This window comes from Drosophila nasuta, chromosome 2L, assembly GCF_023558535.2.
Source record: "Drosophila nasuta strain 15112-1781.00 chromosome 2L, ASM2355853v1, whole genome shotgun sequence".
NCBI lineage: Eukaryota > Metazoa > Arthropoda > Insecta > Diptera > Drosophilidae > Drosophila > Drosophila nasuta.
The window spans coordinates 10,783,640-10,799,892 of record NC_083455.1 but is presented as its reverse complement, the minus strand read 5'-3'; the positions used below and the strand labels follow the sequence as shown (position 1 = coordinate 10,799,892).

The 16,253-nt window shown below is 35.4% G+C and overlaps 8 protein-coding genes across 9 annotated transcripts; 6 read left to right on the top strand and 2 right to left on the bottom strand.

The window, feature by feature from the left end:
• The first annotated feature begins 459 nt into the window (after positions 1-459).
• Positions 460-1,289, top strand: LOC132784811 (small ribosomal subunit protein uS7m). The gene is made up of 2 exons (XM_060790715.1): positions 460-556; positions 619-1,289. The coding sequence occupies exons 1-2, from the start codon at positions 519-521 to the stop codon at positions 1,232-1,234; spliced, it is 654 nt and encodes a 217-aa protein (XP_060646698.1). The 5' UTR covers positions 460-518; the 3' UTR covers positions 1,235-1,289.
• A 105-nt stretch (positions 1,290-1,394) lies between these two features.
• Positions 1,395-2,200, bottom strand: LOC132785064 (uncharacterized). Its single transcript, XM_060791078.1, has one exon. The coding sequence runs from the start codon at positions 1,979-1,981 to the stop codon at positions 1,616-1,618; it is 366 nt and encodes a 121-aa protein (XP_060647061.1). The 5' UTR covers positions 1,982-2,200; the 3' UTR covers positions 1,395-1,615.
• Positions 2,201-3,277: 1,077 nt separating this feature from the next.
• On the top strand, positions 3,278-7,608 carry LOC132784592 (probable G-protein coupled receptor Mth-like 3). Its single transcript, XM_060790336.1, is given in 8 exon segments — positions 3,278-4,333; positions 5,557-5,741; positions 5,815-6,070; positions 6,148-6,226; positions 6,281-6,459; positions 6,522-6,802; positions 6,804-6,909; positions 7,142-7,608. Coding segments are annotated over 8 exon segments (2,115 nt in total). The 5' UTR covers positions 3,278-3,438; the 3' UTR covers positions 7,276-7,608.
• Positions 7,609-7,749: 141 nt separating this feature from the next.
• Positions 7,750-9,471, top strand: LOC132784728 (outer mitochondrial transmembrane helix translocase). Its single transcript, XM_060790589.1, has 2 exons — positions 7,750-8,045; positions 8,105-9,471. The coding sequence occupies exons 1-2, from the start codon at positions 7,864-7,866 to the stop codon at positions 9,066-9,068; spliced, it is 1,146 nt and encodes a 381-aa protein (XP_060646572.1). The 5' UTR covers positions 7,750-7,863; the 3' UTR covers positions 9,069-9,471.
• LOC132784659 (ubiquitin carboxyl-terminal hydrolase 14) lies at positions 9,422-11,438 on the bottom strand. Its single transcript, XM_060790463.1, has 7 exons — positions 11,303-11,438; positions 11,064-11,239; positions 10,900-11,004; positions 10,458-10,846; positions 10,237-10,393; positions 10,107-10,172; positions 9,422-10,041 (listed from the first exon to the last, which is right to left on the bottom strand). Exons 1-7 carry the CDS (start codon positions 11,316-11,318, stop codon positions 9,502-9,504), a joined length of 1,449 nt encoding a protein of 482 aa, XP_060646446.1. The 5' UTR covers positions 11,319-11,438; the 3' UTR covers positions 9,422-9,501.
• A 199-nt stretch (positions 11,439-11,637) lies between these two features.
• On the top strand, positions 11,638-12,613 carry LOC132785161 (REPTOR-binding partner). Of its 2 annotated transcripts, none has more exons than XM_060791187.1 (4): positions 11,638-11,802; positions 12,041-12,122; positions 12,208-12,329; positions 12,392-12,613. In XM_060791187.1, exons 1-4 carry the CDS (start codon positions 11,752-11,754, stop codon positions 12,494-12,496), a joined length of 360 nt encoding a protein of 119 aa, XP_060647170.1. In that variant the 5' UTR covers positions 11,638-11,751; the 3' UTR covers positions 12,497-12,613. The 2 variants fall into 2 exon arrangements, with proteins under 2 accessions (XP_060647170.1, XP_060647246.1); XM_060791263.1 differs by having other exon boundaries at positions 11,641-11,802; positions 12,208-12,333.
• A 254-nt stretch (positions 12,614-12,867) lies between these two features.
• Positions 12,868-14,326, top strand: LOC132784897 (uncharacterized). Its single transcript, XM_060790833.1, has 2 exons — positions 12,868-13,088; positions 13,788-14,326. Exons 1-2 carry the CDS (start codon positions 12,959-12,961, stop codon positions 14,282-14,284), a joined length of 627 nt encoding a protein of 208 aa, XP_060646816.1. The 5' UTR covers positions 12,868-12,958; the 3' UTR covers positions 14,285-14,326.
• A 379-nt stretch (positions 14,327-14,705) lies between these two features.
• Positions 14,706-15,906, top strand: LOC132784980 (RNA-binding protein Rsf1). Its single transcript, XM_060790959.1, has one exon. It carries the CDS (start codon positions 14,816-14,818, stop codon positions 15,428-15,430), a length of 615 nt encoding a protein of 204 aa, XP_060646942.1. The 5' UTR covers positions 14,706-14,815; the 3' UTR covers positions 15,431-15,906.
• The last annotated feature ends 347 nt before the right edge of the window (positions 15,907-16,253 follow it).

Sequence of the window (16,253 nt, the reverse complement as noted above, 5' to 3'; positions counted from 1 at the left end):
AATAATTAATAAACAACAAACAAACATTAAACAAAATTTGATTTAACCTCTTATCGTTTCTAAATTCTCAAATTACCAGTTTTTCCAAACATTTTTTTGACTGTACAATTATATTATTATTAATTTAGGTATATACATACATATATAATGATAATGATAGAAAATAATATATTAGCCAATCTTCCCAATGCTTTTCTGAGTAGAATAAAAGCTTGGATGCAATTTTTTAGGTGTCTGTTGTCTCCTGTATATCCACATTTGTAAAGATTAAAATGTGCACACAAATATTACAAAACAGTTTGGGCAGAGTTACCGATATGAGAAATTAGAGTGAATCTGATTTTGTTGCATGTTATATGTTTTATTGATTTTAAAAAATATATACATAATATACATATTTCAGTAAATTTTCCAGAAATAAATATAAATATAAAATATCGATTTTTTCCATAACAGCTATCGATTTACAAACGATGTAGCCAAATCCCATCTCTGTCAAATATTATATAAATAAAACAATGGCATACGCATGTTGTGCTTCCAAAAATATTTTGAGGTAACAATTGACGAATATTTTAATTAAAAATTGTAATACAATGCTTGAAATACTTATTTCAGGATAGCACAATGCACTACACGACTTATGTCCGTGTATCCGTCGCACTATGTGAGTCCAATTGTCGATAAAAACATCCAGAACTCCAAGGGACTTGAACTGTCCCACATCCCAATTAAAGCGGCTCCAAATGATGTAAACGACACCATATTTTATGGGGAACTCAAACAGAAATTTCTGAATTACATTACCAAAAAGGGCAATGCCGAATTAGCGAAAGAGTTGCTAACGAAAACATTTGAGGCAATTAAGCGCACACAAATTGAGCGATTAAATCTCGGCGGCGCCGATCAAGAGAAAGTTATTACAGATGCCGAGACGCTGCTCATAAATGCCATCGAAAACTCGCGACCATTGCTCACGTTGTCCGCAATTAAAAGAGGCGGAGTCAAATATCAAGTACCCGTCCCATTGACCCAACGTAAATCCTATTTTTTGGCCATGAAATGGATTTTAGATGCGGCGCGCGAGAAGGAGCGTAAAGTAAAGTTGCCCGACAAGTTGGCTTGGGAAATCTTGGATGCAGCCTGTGGCCAGGGAAGGGTGATCAAGAAGAAGGATGATCTGCACCGACAGTGTGAAACCAATCGTGCTTACGCTCATTACAGATGGAGCTAATTGTGCACAATTTTTGCTGCTTAACATGTGCATAAAAGTAATAAAATAAAATTTAATTTAAAATTAGAAAACAAGTGCGGTCTTCTTATTTTAAATATATAATATTTTAGGTTTTATTTCAATTAAGAATCGTGTTACCATCACTAGATCGAAGGCATCAAAGATTATGTCTTTATGTCTTTAAAGCTTCCGCCCCTATTTCACCATATTTTAAATAGACAATAAAAGTTTATTTAGTTTTAAAATAAATTAATAATCTATGGCATTTTTAAAGATAGTAATCTCTTTCATTTATCATTTTTTAACAGTATACATTAAAGTTGATTTAAATTTAAAATAAATTAACAATCGATTCACATCAACAGATCCATCAATGGCGTTTTAAAGATAATCGTCTCCTTCAAAGATGCCGCCTAGAAAGCCATCTCCTTCACTGTCGCCACCACCACCGCCAAATCCAAGAAGACCATCGTCAGCGTTGGGAGGAATAAATGCTCCATTGAATGTATCTTCTAAACGATCCTCGACGCCGATCGTTGATGCAATGCCATAAATTAAGCGCATGATCACAAGTTGAATGAAACTTGGGGCACTGGTAGCTGGTGTTTTCCGCGCATCGCTCTCAAAATCTGGATTATTTGCATCTGCTATCACAGTGATCCTTGAGGATGCCACCAAATTTATGAGCACAATCGAGAAGATCAATGTTTGTAACGATGTAATGTGATAATTTCTTGATATTAGCATTATAGTAGATTAAAGTATGTTGCAAGTGAGAGTTATTAAATAATTATGAGAGTGTGTGTTGTCAATCGTGATAATCAATACTGAATCATAGATGCGAGACTCGTAATCGACCTACTCAAAGAAAGGTGGTTCTCGTTTTGTTTGTTTGTTTTCTCAATTCGAATTGAAACTTTCTCTTGTAACATTAATAACCATTTGAGTGTTTGTACGGTCAATATGAAATTAGTCTTACCTTCCAGTGTGACCAGTGTTTATTTTTATGAATATTTTCAGTGTGGCTGGGAATGCGAATTGTGATTGGAAAAGTGATCTAATCTTTTTTTTTTTGCATTGCGCAAGTCGCTGTTCATCGATCTGACGTCAAATGCTGATTATTGGGTGTTAAGGTTGTTTACAGCTGGCCAATGAATCACATTTCACCTGAGAATGGAAATGCGTAATGGTTTTGTTTCATTTGCATACAATTTATTTATTTTTTAATAGAAATTTTCGTATTTAGCAAAAAGTGTTTTTTATCACAGGTGCCATCTATTTTAAAACGGATTATTAAAATTGACAAAGGTAGTTGTAAAATAATACAATGTTAATCCACTGGCGCCATCTAGCGCAGAGTGCACTATTTGCATTAGGTTATAATTGACGGTTTTATTTTTACATTATACTGAGGATATTATCAGACGTTATTTGTACTGTGCTCCCCATATTTGAATTTTGCACTGTTCTCAGGACAACAAATAAACAAAGCAAGCCCAATGTGCACATAAGAAGGCCAATTGATATATAAGTGGCAAAGAAATAAAAATGATAAGCCAACGACTTACCAATCAATGCACAGAACATTTTGCCTGCTCTCATAGGCTCTCCCCCACGCTAACTGTCTCTCTCGGGCGCTCACTCACTCTCTCGGTCTCCCTCTGTCTCTCTGGGGACGCAACGCGGCGTGAGATCGCCCCCCGAATGACGAACGTTTGCTGATGTTATGACGACTCCACACACCACTTGGGCTACCCTCGTATGTTTGTTTATAAATTTAATAAGTAATTTGGGAATACACATAGAGAGCATACTTGCTTAAGTACGTACATAGATGTATGTACATAGTAGGTATGAACGCACATGTACATGGACTTGCACACTGAGGAGAGGTGTGAATATAATACATACGCTCGTACATACGGTTTCTAGATAAATACGATTGTAAACATATTTCTTTATTTACTTTACTATCCACTTTTTTTTTTGTGCAGCCGTAAGGAGCGCATGCCTTCAGTTAGATTCAAGAACGCTATTCATTAATACGTATTCGCGCGCCGCGCGGAAGATAAGAAACCTTCTTACAATTATTCATATATAGTATATACAGTAATTTAAATTAAACCGAGGCCCAAATCAAAACAAAGAAATATTTTAAATTAAAAAATATATATATACATATATATTTAATTAAATCATATCTAATGAGTGTGGCATTGGCTTTGATGTATTTGATTTTCAGTTGTGTTTCCGCAAATATTAATTCGATCGGTATTTGTTGCAGTCCCGAATCGAAACTCGATTCAGAGTTGCTTAAATGCATTCCGGCTACGAATATTCAAAATGCAACAGATAATTACGATGTGCAACTCGATCAAATTGATAGTCCTTTGGGCTATGACCTTGCCAGGCATAATGAAACAATTACAGACTGTGCAACTACTCGACTCTCAAATGTTTCACTCGCTAGCGAAACTTCAGTGGAGATTTCCGCGAAATCGTGTCTGCTTACGCTCAACAACCGTCTCATTATATTAACGTGTAAACCTGAAGCAAATGATGTTACGACCACAGTTCCCAGCTCGAGAATTGGTTTCGTCAACAAGTGCTGTCCACACAGTTACATCTACAGTTCAGAGTTCAACAGGTGTGTGCCGGGTACACCAGACTTTGATGTGTACTCTTCTATCGTGGATCGGCCAATGATATTTGTTGACAATCCTCTGCTTTGTGCCAATAATAAAGTTCTAGTTGAATATACCGTGACCGCGGAAGTCGTGCGTGTTGCCGAAGAAAGTAAGCTTGTTTGGCAAGATGGCAGTCGCCAATTGAAACGAAGTCAATTTTGCATTGAAGCAATTGATGGAAAGAAGACGCCTCGTAATATTCGTTCGATAAAAAGGAATCAACAATTTCTAATACGCACTTGTCAACAGTCGAAAATTTGCGATTCGCTACCATGTGTTCGCAGATGTTGTGCTGATGGCGAAATCTATTATAAAAAAAATATGACGACGCTGTGTAAACGAGATCCAAATGATATTCTATTCGAAAGTTTTGCGAGTCTAAAGATTAGCGGCAATTTTACGAAACCGGCTGGTGGGTAGAGTTAATATATCTTTAATAAGATATAAGTAGAATTTTGTTATCTCATATTATTGTCTGGAAATTTCTTATTTATAAATGATACAACCCGCAAAATACTGATACTACAACAAAATCAAACCCATCAGATACTTTATTCAACCGTAATTCTTGATATTTTTATAATGAATTAGACTTTACTTTAAATAAATAAAAGTAAATTATATATTTTTTTATAAATCATTATTAACAATTCGCATATGTTGATAACATGTAGCAACATGTATCACATTATCAAGAAGTTTTTCGAAATTATCCACTATAATTTCGTAAGTACAAGCAATCCATGAAATACATTTTTCTCAGTGTAAGTAAGGCGTACTGCCATCTTGAATATTAGCAAAACCATTTTCTGGTTTATGTTTGTTGACACCCACACAAGCAAACCTTTTGGAACAATTACTTAATGTGACATCATTGACTTATTTTTGGCCTTAATTGAGACATTACTTTTATTAATTACAATCCCAAATGATGTTTGCAAAATAAACAGGACGGATATTGCTCATGGAGTAAACTTATCCCATATTGCGGGACGTATACGTAATTTAAGGTTCACTTTATTTGGTTTCAGTTACTTTGCCCACCTTTCTACCAAATGAGCGCAGTTTTATATTCATTTGAAATGGTCTTGGAGAACGTGTCTGTAATTTAGATGATGGCTTTGCCTCATAGATTCAATGGTATTATCTTTTATGACCTTGCAGTCATTCCAATTTGTATTTACCCTTCAAATGGCAACAGTTACTGAGAGCTAAACAGTTTCCAACTAATAGCCATTGCTTTAGCACATAAAGTTATTTTAATGCTTGCGAAGAGTGCCATAAACGCCTTAATGCTTCCTTGACCCCATAAAGTAAGTCTATCCGACAGCTTTTGTGCAAAGTACACTCTTACTGCTGAAGCTATTTAAAAGGCAACTTCGTTCCTTATCTATAAAAATTACATATGTAGGAACTAGCATTATTGTTTCTTAAGATTCAATTTTAGTAGAATTAAAAATTAGTAATTTAATAAATATAAACATTTTAAGAATTCCTCAGGTATTCAGACTCGTAAGCTACAAAATCGTTGATTTTAGAATTAAAACTATAATCATTATTAACTATTATTAGTGATTTTTTAATTAATGAAAGGCACGAATCGCAGTAATATTAATTTGAAAATTTCTTCCTTAGTATTTGGGTTATTGCACGGCATGGAATGCCCAAAGTTTCGGCTGGATCCAGACTCATTTTCCGACGAGGAACATACAATAAGCTCAACTAATGGATCTCTCTTTATAACTAGTACTAGCAAAAAATATGCAAACAGTCAGTATTGTATTGAAAAAATTAAAAACTCGTCTATGGCTGATGACAAGGTAAGATTTTAAAGTTACATATTTAATATACGATTGAATTTGTAATTAAAGAAACTACTTCTTTTTAGAACAGCTCTACACATTTGTATGCTTCGATTCGAAAGTTGTGGGCAATGATCGCATTCGATTCAAAATGTATCCAATTGGTCTACTAATTTCCTGCTGCTTCTATGCAATGACCCTTGCAGTATATATTTCTATCGAGAAATTGCGCAATCTTCCAGGCAAAATATTAATTTGCTTGGTAAGTAGTCTGCTGCTGGCCTATCTAGGAATTGCTTTGGGGCAATTAATGCCGACGTCCAATAATAAAGTGTGCGTCATTTCAGGTAAGTTTTGTTTTTAAATAGTAAAACAAATATAACTAAATATTTTTTTTTTTTAATTTTTCTCTACTTTGATACAGGATTTCTTGTATATTTCTTTTTAATGTCTGCATTTTCTTGGATGAATATTACATGTTTTGATATTTGGAAGACATTTGGGTAAATAATTCTGAATCAACAATTTTCAAAAATTGACGAACTTTTTTATATTAGATCAACGAAATCAAAAAATGTTCAAAGACGAGAGCAACGAAACCGATTTATATGGTACTCAGTTTATGGTTGGGGACTTGCGACCGTCTTAACGATTATAACGGCAACATTAAGTACATCTGATGTGCTATCGGAAAATATTCGACCCAACTTTGGTAATGGTCGGTGTTGGTTCACATGTAAGTTTATCAACAAAATTCATCCAAAAAAATTTGTAAATAAAAAATACTATTTCTTTTAGATGATACTATTGGATATGCGAGCCTAATATTTTTTTCTGGACCCCTTGGCATATTACTCATCATAAATCTTGTTCTATTTTTGCTAACACTAAAGTATTGCAATCGCGTCAAAAGGGAGATATTTCGTATGCAGAGTTCAAACGCTGAAAAACCTGCTTTGCGCAATCGATTTTTCGTGGATAAAACCAGATTTATAATGAATACTAAGCTATGCTTTGTAATGGGAATTACTTGGCTATTAGAAATTGCGAGCATCTTGTTATATGATCACAAGAAGAATTTTTTTCTGGTCAATAAGTGATTCATTCAATGTCCTTCTAGGAGTTTTCGTATTCTTCATATTTGTGTTCAAAAGACGAGTGTGGAATGAAATAATGATGAAACTAGGTATGTGTTATTTTTGTAATTTTCAGTCTATGCTTGAGAATAATTGCATGTTATTTATATTATTTATTATTATTATTATTTATATGGTTAGGGGTTTAGAGTTTATAGAAATAAGGCTGAAATATACAGATTTAATTGCCTTGGTCACACTTGACATTCTTGGATGCCTTAAAAGCGATCTTAAGAAATTTTTAGTATTATATTACTCACTTGTTTTCATATATCATTGTAGGCTTCAAGACGAGAAGCGATCCTCGAAGAACCGGAAATACAACTTGCCTAACTCAATCGACTTACTCGGCACCGAGTGTCTCTATGAGAAAGATGGATATTGACGAGGGCGAAAAATCGCTGACACGAATTTGATCGCAATAACGCGAGGATATCGAAATTCATATAAACACAAAATGAATATTATTTGAAAATTATACTCCTAGCGTATGATAATTGAGTGCTAATGTATGTTACGCTAAAATGTATTAGTTATTTTTGTAGTTTAGAGCCTATGAAAGAAGAAGCAGCATTAATGGTACAACGTACTTAGCCTGAGGTGTGCTTGCGAGTGTGTTTTTATATGTTTCTATATGTATTTATGTGTGTGTGCAACCACATATTACGAATATGCTTCTTGTTTCGCACAAACAATATAATATTAATTAAAACAATTGTATTACAACAAATAAATCGAAAATCACGAAAACTTCACAGCGCCAAATTATTTTTGTTTCATTTTCAGTCGTAGCAACCTATCGATGATTCTCACGGACAGCATTTATTAATGGAGCTCCTCTCTAGTATTTTTCCACGTTATTTAGTGAATTTTAAAATTCACGTTGTGGTCAGCCTGATTGCAACCTTTGGTTTAGTTCGTCTGCATTTTTTTAAGTCACACCAATTATCAACAAAATACTTTGCATTAAGTAAAAACAATTTACATAAAAAAACTTCACAAAAATGGATCATTTCAACTTTGGCGGTTCGGAACTAACGCGTGGTCACATGGTTCAAATGTTACTGCGTATTTCTATAGCCTCAGTTATCACTTATTACTCAGTCAAATGGATGATGAATCAAATAGACCCGACAAGTAAAAGCAAAAAGAAGGCAAAACTTCTGGCCGAAGAACAGTTAAAAAGGTGGGTTCAAGTATTTTAGTCATGAGGCATAATCAATCCAATATTTTCAACACTTGCAGGCTGCGTAGAGAGGACAACTTCGATGTAAACTTACAAACATTTACCGATTACGAGTTGATGATTGCATCACACCTTGTTGTTCCAGCAGACATTGCGGTGAAATGGAGTGACATCGCTGGCTTGGATGCCGTCATACAGGATCTACGCGAATCGGTTGTGCTGCCCGTGCGACATCGCGACATGTTTAAGAACTCCAAGCTGTGGCAAGCGCCGCGAGGTGTTCTGCTTCATGGTCCGCCTGGATGTGGCAAAACGCTGATTGCCAAGGCAACCGCCAAGGAGGCGGGCATGCGTTTTATTAACTTGGATGTGGCTATACTGACCGATAAGTGGTATGGCGAATCACAGAAGTTAGCCTCTGCTGTTTTCTCGCTGGCCGCAAAAATTCAACCATGTATAATTTTTGTGGATGAAATCGATTCGTTTTTGCGCGCCCGCAACTCAAATGATCACGAGGCCACCGCCATGATGAAAACGCAATTTATGATGTTGTGGGATGGTCTCAGCACTGATCCAGAATCTGCTGTCATTGTCATGGGAGCCACAAATCGGCCGCAAGATCTAGATAAGGCAATTCTTCGTCGTATGCCAGCACAATTTCATATTAGTCTGCCATCTGAAGTGCAGCGTGGACAAATTTTGAAATTGATCTTGGCAACGGAGGAGATTGACAACAATGTGGATTTCAATCGCTTGGCAAAACTGACGAATGGTTTCTCGGGCTCTGATCTACGTGAAATGTGTCGCAATGCTTCCGTTTATCGTATGCGACAATTTATGACAGCCACGGATAGAAATCAACAGCAGGCGTCGAAGCCACAGCCATTAACTGGTGGTGCAGACATCAATAAAGCTATGATCTCCATCACCATGGATGATCTACTGAGCTCGCACTTGAAAATGAAGGAGTCCAAAATGCACACTGGCAATCTATTCATGGAGAATAGAATAGATTTAGATTAACAAGCTTTAGTTTTGTTTATTTGTTATTAAATTTTGATCACAAATCATTTACAAGACAAGCGATTTTTGACTTAATACCTACATAAGTAAAAGTAGCACAAGAATCGCTTTCACTGAAAAAAAACGAAAAAAAATAGTTGCACCCTAATTTGGCATTTTTTTAGTTGTGTTCTGCAAACTGATAAAATATAAATATATTTGGGGATTTCCCCCGCTCAAATGTCGTAGCATTCGTCATAGAACGATAAACGAGATGCATATCGATCTTCCACTTTCGTTTGGTTTATCGATACACCAATCAAAAACACAAGTTAATCGATGTAACAGTCGGTTTAAATGCAATATTTGCGACGTTCGTTTGATCAATTCAATTTATTAAATGGATTAATAATCAGTGTGTAAACCTCGCAAGTAATTATTATTGGACAAATATCTAGCACTTATCTAAAAGTTTTGGCCCATACAAAAGAACATATGCGCAATGCCAATCGCCGCCGCCAGAAAGTCGCAATATCTCATCGGTTGTTACCGAAGTGACGTCGTCATCATCAAATTTGAACCAGACATCGCCACTGGAACGCACCCAGGCCACATAATGACCTGACGAACTGGAGCGGCCCTTGTGTGTCAACACAGCCTTCAGCGTATAAAATCCCGAATTGTTGCTTCCCAAATCGTCATCGAATGAGAATTTCTCATACTTGCTTTCATCGATTTCCTCGTCGATCTCCATCGATTTGGCAGTTTGCTTTATCTGCGACTCCACTTCCATTTTTTTATCATCGACTTCCTTAAATTTGGCACGCATGGGACACAACTTTTGTTGTAATTCGGGCGTGCACAGTTCAAATGCATCGAAATCCATGGGAAATTTAATGTCTTTCAAGACCTTCGCATTGATACCCTCTTTGCCTTTGTATTGGAAACGTACGAACTGAACGGTCAAATAAGCGGGAAGACGGCTCACTAAATACTGTAAAAGCAAGCAAGAATATTTTTGAAATTAACTTGAAAATAAAGGTAATGTCACTCGCTTACAGTTCTGGTATAATGCGCGTCGCGACCCAAGGATTCAGAGTTTTTAACCAGCTGTTCTTTCATTTTCTGCATTTAAATATAATTAACGAATAGTGGAAAAATCATTCAAATGCTTAGTATTAATAATTACCGATTTGAGACCACTTTGCATGTATTTAACCTCCATGGAAATAAAGCAACTCAACTGCAAGAAATTCTCGGATGAAATTGTTGCAGGTTCATCAGGAGCTTCGTCTGCGGTCATTTTCACTTCAAAGGTGCCGCCAAAGAACTGTTCAATAAATGAGCTGCGAAAATAGCGGATACATTAAATACAATATTATAAGTTCTACACTATTCAAGAGTTTTTACTTGTGCGTTTTCTTTTCGGCAATAGCACCATCCGATTCTTGACTCAATGGACGCAGTTTTTGCTGCAGCATCTTGAGAATCTCTGACCAACATTCGTTGGCATCCTGCTGACGATAGGTGCCATTCTCTCCAGTCTGAGCAAATTGTGGCGACGCTCGATGTAAAGCCTGCAAAAGCACAATTGGCGTAATTGTAGTGCCCTTCTCCATTTGGGCAAATACGATCTTCATGGCCGATGAAACGGTCGATGCCGTTGATCCACTATCTGAACTATCTTGGCCAAAATTAACCAATGCTTTGCGCAACTCAGGCACAGCTCTTAAACACTGAACGGTGGCATTCATGTAGCATGTATTTCCCAGATTGGTTAAACCGGCTGGAATACGCATCTGCAAGGGGACTAGTTAAAAAATGTTTCACACATATATGGAATTTACATTACCGCTGTGGCTGCTTCGGCCTCGTTCATGTCCTCGATAAATTTAACTGGTGTTTGAGGAACCTCTGGCACCTTTTCCTTGGAACCCAGTAATAACACAACTGCACCCTATGATTACAATCAAAGCTGATTCAGTGAGAATAAAAGTGAAACGAGTCGCAACTTACATCCTTCAGCTGTAAATTCCATTCATCATCCTTGAGAATTCCGCCTTTACACATCACTTTTTGCCGTTCTGGTTGCACGCCAGTGAGCGCAAATAGTTGAGCTTTAAACAAGATTGGCTCCTCATCGGTATTCACATCAATATCCGGATAAAGTTCGCGGCCCCATTTCACTTTTACTGCGTAGAATGGAATGTTGCGGCGCTCACTACATTTAATTACATTAACTTGCAAATATTTACCTTTGAAGGACGGCATTTTCAGGAGTGTTAATCGCAGAATCAGATGAATTTCTTTAAAATATCAAAGTCATACTAGTAGCTATCCAGTGTGACCGCAAGCCCATTGACAAAAATTTACTATTTTATATATAAAAATATTTCAAAATATACAACTTATACAAATACTGACTTCGTTGTACTTGATCAGTAATAACTTTTTAAGAAAAAGTAATTTCTATGAAATTAAATAATTGGAGTACCTGTAGATATTTTGTTTCGTTCGCTTGGCGCTATAAAGCTTGAATAATTGAGAAATGACGACACTTATCGATTATACTTAATAGCAACTCTGATTTTTATCAATAAGCATTTATCGTTGCAGTTGATGCTAATAACAAACCTATTTGTGGAAGACCAGTGTTTATCTATTTTAAACGTTCATAATTTTACAAAATAAATATTAAACTGAAATGGATTGTGAAAGCATTCAAATGGCGATATCAGATGAAAATAATCTGACTGTGAGTAAGATATCTTTAAGCATTAAATGCAGTGCTTACCGTTTTCTTTGTTACTGCGTAGTAGTTTATAGCTACATACATACATACATGCGCATTTTATGAGTTGTGTTTGTACGTATACATGCATATGTATGCATGTAATCAAATAAGAAATTCAAACAAAGACGCTATAGATTCGGGGTGGAAACTACAATAATAAGAAATCTATATTAATATAATGTACTTTTTTCTACTCAAGGAACGCAAGGAAAGCGGAAGGAGAGGACGCAAACCTGGCAGAAAAACCTCCTCAGAAAAAGTTGATATTAAAGCCAAACTTGGTACGTTCTTAGACTCCTTATACTTATGTACATGAAATTGCATTTTATATGTTATGTATATTTGTTCAATATTCATTATATTCAGAACGGAGCCGGCAAAGTGCCAGAGAATGCAGAGCACGAAAGAAGCTTCGGTATCAATATCTGGAGGAGCTCGTTGCTGATCGCGAAAAGGCTGTAATTGCATTGCGTACTGAACTGGAGCGAGTTGGTTAATATATATTCATGTTGTGCACAATGATAGTCTTATTAAACCTTTGGCATTTCAGCTAATACAATGGGATAGGCAGATGGCTGAAAGTGACAGTCCCAATAATGATGTTGATCAGCTGCTGAAGGAGATTGGCATCCTTAAGCAAGAGCTACATGCTTGAACTCAAAGTACAAAATAAGTTTTTTATAAACTCTATACATATAAGTATATATTTTCATACCTTAAGTAAATTTAACTAGCTTCCCTAAGTTGAATAAACAAGTTTATGAAGTCTTCATTAAGTTTGGTTATAATTCAAGGCTTTTTGGTATATGTGTTAATATTCTTTGTTGTATTTCATACTGTTTCAGCTTTCGGAATTATGTGAAAAATAAATATTTATATCCTTAAATACAGAACTGTATTTTAAAACGTATCTATCCTTTTTTGATTATTATGTTAAATTTAATTAAATTAAATTATCGATATACAATTCCTTCAATTTTTAGTATCAATATGAAAACGGTAATCTCGCTTATTTCTAGACATTAAATAGTACATTTTCAAATAAACTTGCGGTCACTCTGTTTAATTCTTCATGTTACAAATATTTACATCGTAAATTATCATTTTTTAAATTACAATGGAGACCAATACAGAAAGGAGTACGGAAGCGACTTCAACAGAATTAAGAAGAGAGGCCCGCCGTAAAAAAATATTGGAAAGCGCAAAAAGTCGACTGGAGAAACTGAATGGCAGAGTGCACCCACATGGTAAGCATTTCTTCTGCACTTGTTTTGAACAATGCAAATGTAATGTATTTAAATAAAATCATAGAATTTCACGTTGGTACAATTGAAATGTTACAATAAACTAGCAGTAGTTAAATATAACATCTTCACATTACTTCACACATTTGTATAGTCTAGTGGTTTAATCTCAGGGGTGCCCTTTGGCTTATATTAATATAATTGATCGGGAATTAGAAATCTTAAGTCTATCTAAATACACGATTTGAATTCAATTGATGTACTCAACTCATGTTATTTTAGTGTTTTCATTGTCTATTTGACACTCGCACTTTACACCGGTGCTCATCAGCTGATGTTCGATGGAATGAATGAAATTGAAATAAGTAACGTCATTGACGAACACAGTCTGTTTTTATTAGGTTTACATTTATTGTTTTTATGTTTTATGGTGTTTTCCTGAAAACCCAAGTAGGACAAAGCGAACAAAAGCTACGAGCTACTCAAGTTAGGTTATGATGTTAGATATTTTAAGTTTTTAAAAACGCATAGTAGATAGTATTATGAATATAGTATCAGAAATATTTACATATATATATATATATAGCAGAATCGCATCAATATCGCAATGACCGTTGAATATTGGGTTTTGTTTTTATTAGCGGCATATATATATATATATATATATAATAATAATAATAATTTTCCATTTTTTCATTTCAGACGCAAATTCCCCTGAGGTTTTGGAATACTCGGACCCTGAAGTGGAACCCAACATTCAAGTCGGAAGTAAAAATTATCAAGAAGATGCGTTTAATTCCGTATTTTTTACCTCAGCCAGCAGTAATACAACTAATCTAGAGACCCCCAGCTTTTTTGTAAAAAGCAGAGCCCTTATTTTCGTTGCTGCTATAGTGGGATACATTCTATCTCAGTATGCAAATAACATCCTCTTTGTTCCAGTTGGGTTATGCATACTGATTGAAGTGTTTTATTATAAAGGGCATCAATATCTGAACAACAATATTGTTAATATGATTGTGCCAATGGTACTTTTGTTTGCTGGCCCTTCGTTGGGAAATAAGATAAAACAGATTAATAGTCTCGTCTCGATTTCACAATCTCTCCTTATAAATCTAGCTATAACCATATTCTGCATATGCCTAAGTAGCTTTTTGTTTCAATTGTTTAGCTTAAATCATATTGTGGAAATTAAATAAAATGTTATTACTATTTCGACCTTACATTGTGTCGCAAGAATAGATATTGTAGATTTTTTGCTTTTGGGTAATGCACATCTAGTGTGCAATGTCTTCATTGTTTTTAGCATATGATTATTGAATGAACTTTTAAATCTTTTATAAACAAGTTTATAGAATCAATGAAAATTAGGTATTTTCATAATTCAATGTTTTATTCGCAACAACATGAAAATTGACATTAAACACAAATTAGAAAATTACATATTTCATTTTTCCAATTGTTAAACGTTAACTTTTAACGAATATGCATACTTTTCAACGACTTCGATTATTTTCTCTCTGTTCTATTCCATTATTCCTGTTGTGTACTATTTTGTGGCCTGACTATCAATTTAAAACCGGCTGAAGTAGTGAAAATTTCGTTTGTTAAATCTGGTCACGCTGAATTAGAACTTTTGATGTACATACAAAAAATCGAGCTGGAGTGCGGTGGAAAAAATATTGATTAATTAATATCTGTGCTAAGACAGATATATTTGTTAAAACGATATGACTGATCAACGGGGGACTAGAGTTTACGTTGGCAACTTAACGGATAAGGTCAAAAAAGACGATCTCGAAGGTGAATTTACAAAGTACGGCAAACTGAATTCGGTATGGATTGCATTTAATCCACCCGGATTTGCCTTTGTTGAATTCGAGCATCGTGACGATGCCGAAAAGGCATGTGACATTCTCAATGGCTCCGAACTCTTGGGTTCACAATTGCGAGTCGAAATCAGCAAGGGACGTCCGCGACAAGGCCGGCGTGGTGGACCAGGCGACCGAGGACGCCGCGGCGATGTCGGCGGCCGGCACAGCATAACAAATAGCAGTGGAGGTGGTTTTCGGCAACAGCGCGGATCGAGCAGCTCCAGCAGCCGCCATTGTGAACGCAGTTACAGCTCGGGACGCTCCAATTCGGGCTACGGCGGTGGTGGCAACAGCCGTGATGGCGGCAGCAGCAGCAATGGCTTCAGCCGTCGCGATGCGTACAGCAGTGGAGTTCGAGATAGCAATCGCTATGGCGGCAGCAGCAGCAGTTCAAGCTACAGTCGCAATGGTGGGCAAGGCGGTGGAGGACGTTTTAGATCCCGTTCACCAGTCATATATCCTCGGTTTTAATGTTAATCCATAAATACGCATCCACACACATTTCGTATTCAATTTCTCGAAGCCGCTAATAAAAACAAACCCCAATATTCAACGTTCATTGCGATATTGATGCGATTCTGCTATCATAAGGATGCAAAGAGAAGAGAGGAAGCATTGCTAATATGTACATAACATACATATACAATACATATATATTGATATCATTAAGGAAATATGCATCTTTTTAACACATATATTTCTATGCTAGGACATCAGCTTTGGTATAACAACAAACAAAAAACATACTATTTATTTACACATACAACAAATTGCATCAAACAAATTCTTAATTTAAATCGAAAAAATATTCAAATTTAAGAAACTAAATTAGCCAACTATTAAAAATAATTAAGATACATATATTTAAAACAAAATATATACGGACTTAGTTTTACCGACAAACCTAGAATACATAAATCTAATAAAATTGTCAGAATCGTATTTGATTTATATTTTTGTTATATTGTTTTCCCCATTTACCATTTTAAGGGATGATTCCCATTTGAAAAAAAAAGAGCTCTTACAATGTGGGGTATTAGGGTAGGTCGATTTAATTACGATAACGATAGATATAAAAATATAAACCACTTTGATTAGAGGGTTAACTTGGGATTTTTAAAAATTCTCGGATCGACATAATTCTATTGGAAAAAACCTTTTTCGTTGTGTTAATACTGTTTAGATTTTCCATGAAAAACATTATATATCTCGATATATACGTTATTGAATAATTCTACTTAATCATCAACATGTCTTTTTTAAAGTAGTAACGGATAATTTGGGATCTACAAGC

Bases quoted from the DNA above. Each gene is read 5' to 3' on its own strand.
- LOC132784811 (XM_060790715.1), top strand. From the start codon at position 519: ATGGCATACGCATGTTGTGCTTCCAAAAATATTTTGAG. The intron at 557-618 runs GTAACAATTGAC...TACTTATTTCAG, and splicing joins GCTTCCAAAAATATTTTGAG to GATAGCACAATGCACTACAC.
- LOC132785064 (XM_060791078.1), bottom strand. From the start codon at position 1,981: ATGCTAATATCAAGAAATTATCACATTACATCGTTACAAACATTGATC.
- LOC132784728 (XM_060790589.1), top strand. From the start codon at position 7,864: ATGGATCATTTCAACTTTGGCGGTTCGGAACTAACGCGTGGTCACATG. The intron at 8,046-8,104 runs GTGGGTTCAAGT...CAACACTTGCAG, and splicing joins GCCGAAGAACAGTTAAAAAG to GCTGCGTAGAGAGGACAACT.
- LOC132784659 (XM_060790463.1), bottom strand. The intron at 11,005-11,063 runs GTAAGTTGCGAC...TTGTAATCATAG, and splicing joins GGAATTTACAGCTGAAGGAT to GGTGCAGTTGTGTTATTACT. The intron at 10,394-10,457 runs GTAAAAACTCTT...CTATTTTCGCAG, and splicing joins GCCGAAAAGAAAACGCACAA to CTCATTTATTGAACAGTTCT.
- LOC132785161 (XM_060791187.1), top strand. From the start codon at position 11,752: ATGGATTGTGAAAGCATTCAAATGGCGATATCAGATGAAAATAATCTG. The intron at 11,803-12,040 runs GTGAGTAAGATA...TTTCTACTCAAG, and splicing joins CAGATGAAAATAATCTGACT to GAACGCAAGGAAAGCGGAAG. The intron at 12,123-12,207 runs GTACGTTCTTAG...CATTATATTCAG, and splicing joins TGATATTAAAGCCAAACTTG to AACGGAGCCGGCAAAGTGCC.
- LOC132784897 (XM_060790833.1), top strand. From the start codon at position 12,959: ATGGAGACCAATACAGAAAGGAGTACGGAAGCGACTTCAACAGAATTA. The intron at 13,089-13,787 runs GTAAGCATTTCT...TTTTCATTTCAG, and splicing joins TGGCAGAGTGCACCCACATG to ACGCAAATTCCCCTGAGGTT.
- LOC132784980 (XM_060790959.1), top strand. From the start codon at position 14,816: ATGACTGATCAACGGGGGACTAGAGTTTACGTTGGCAACTTAACGGAT.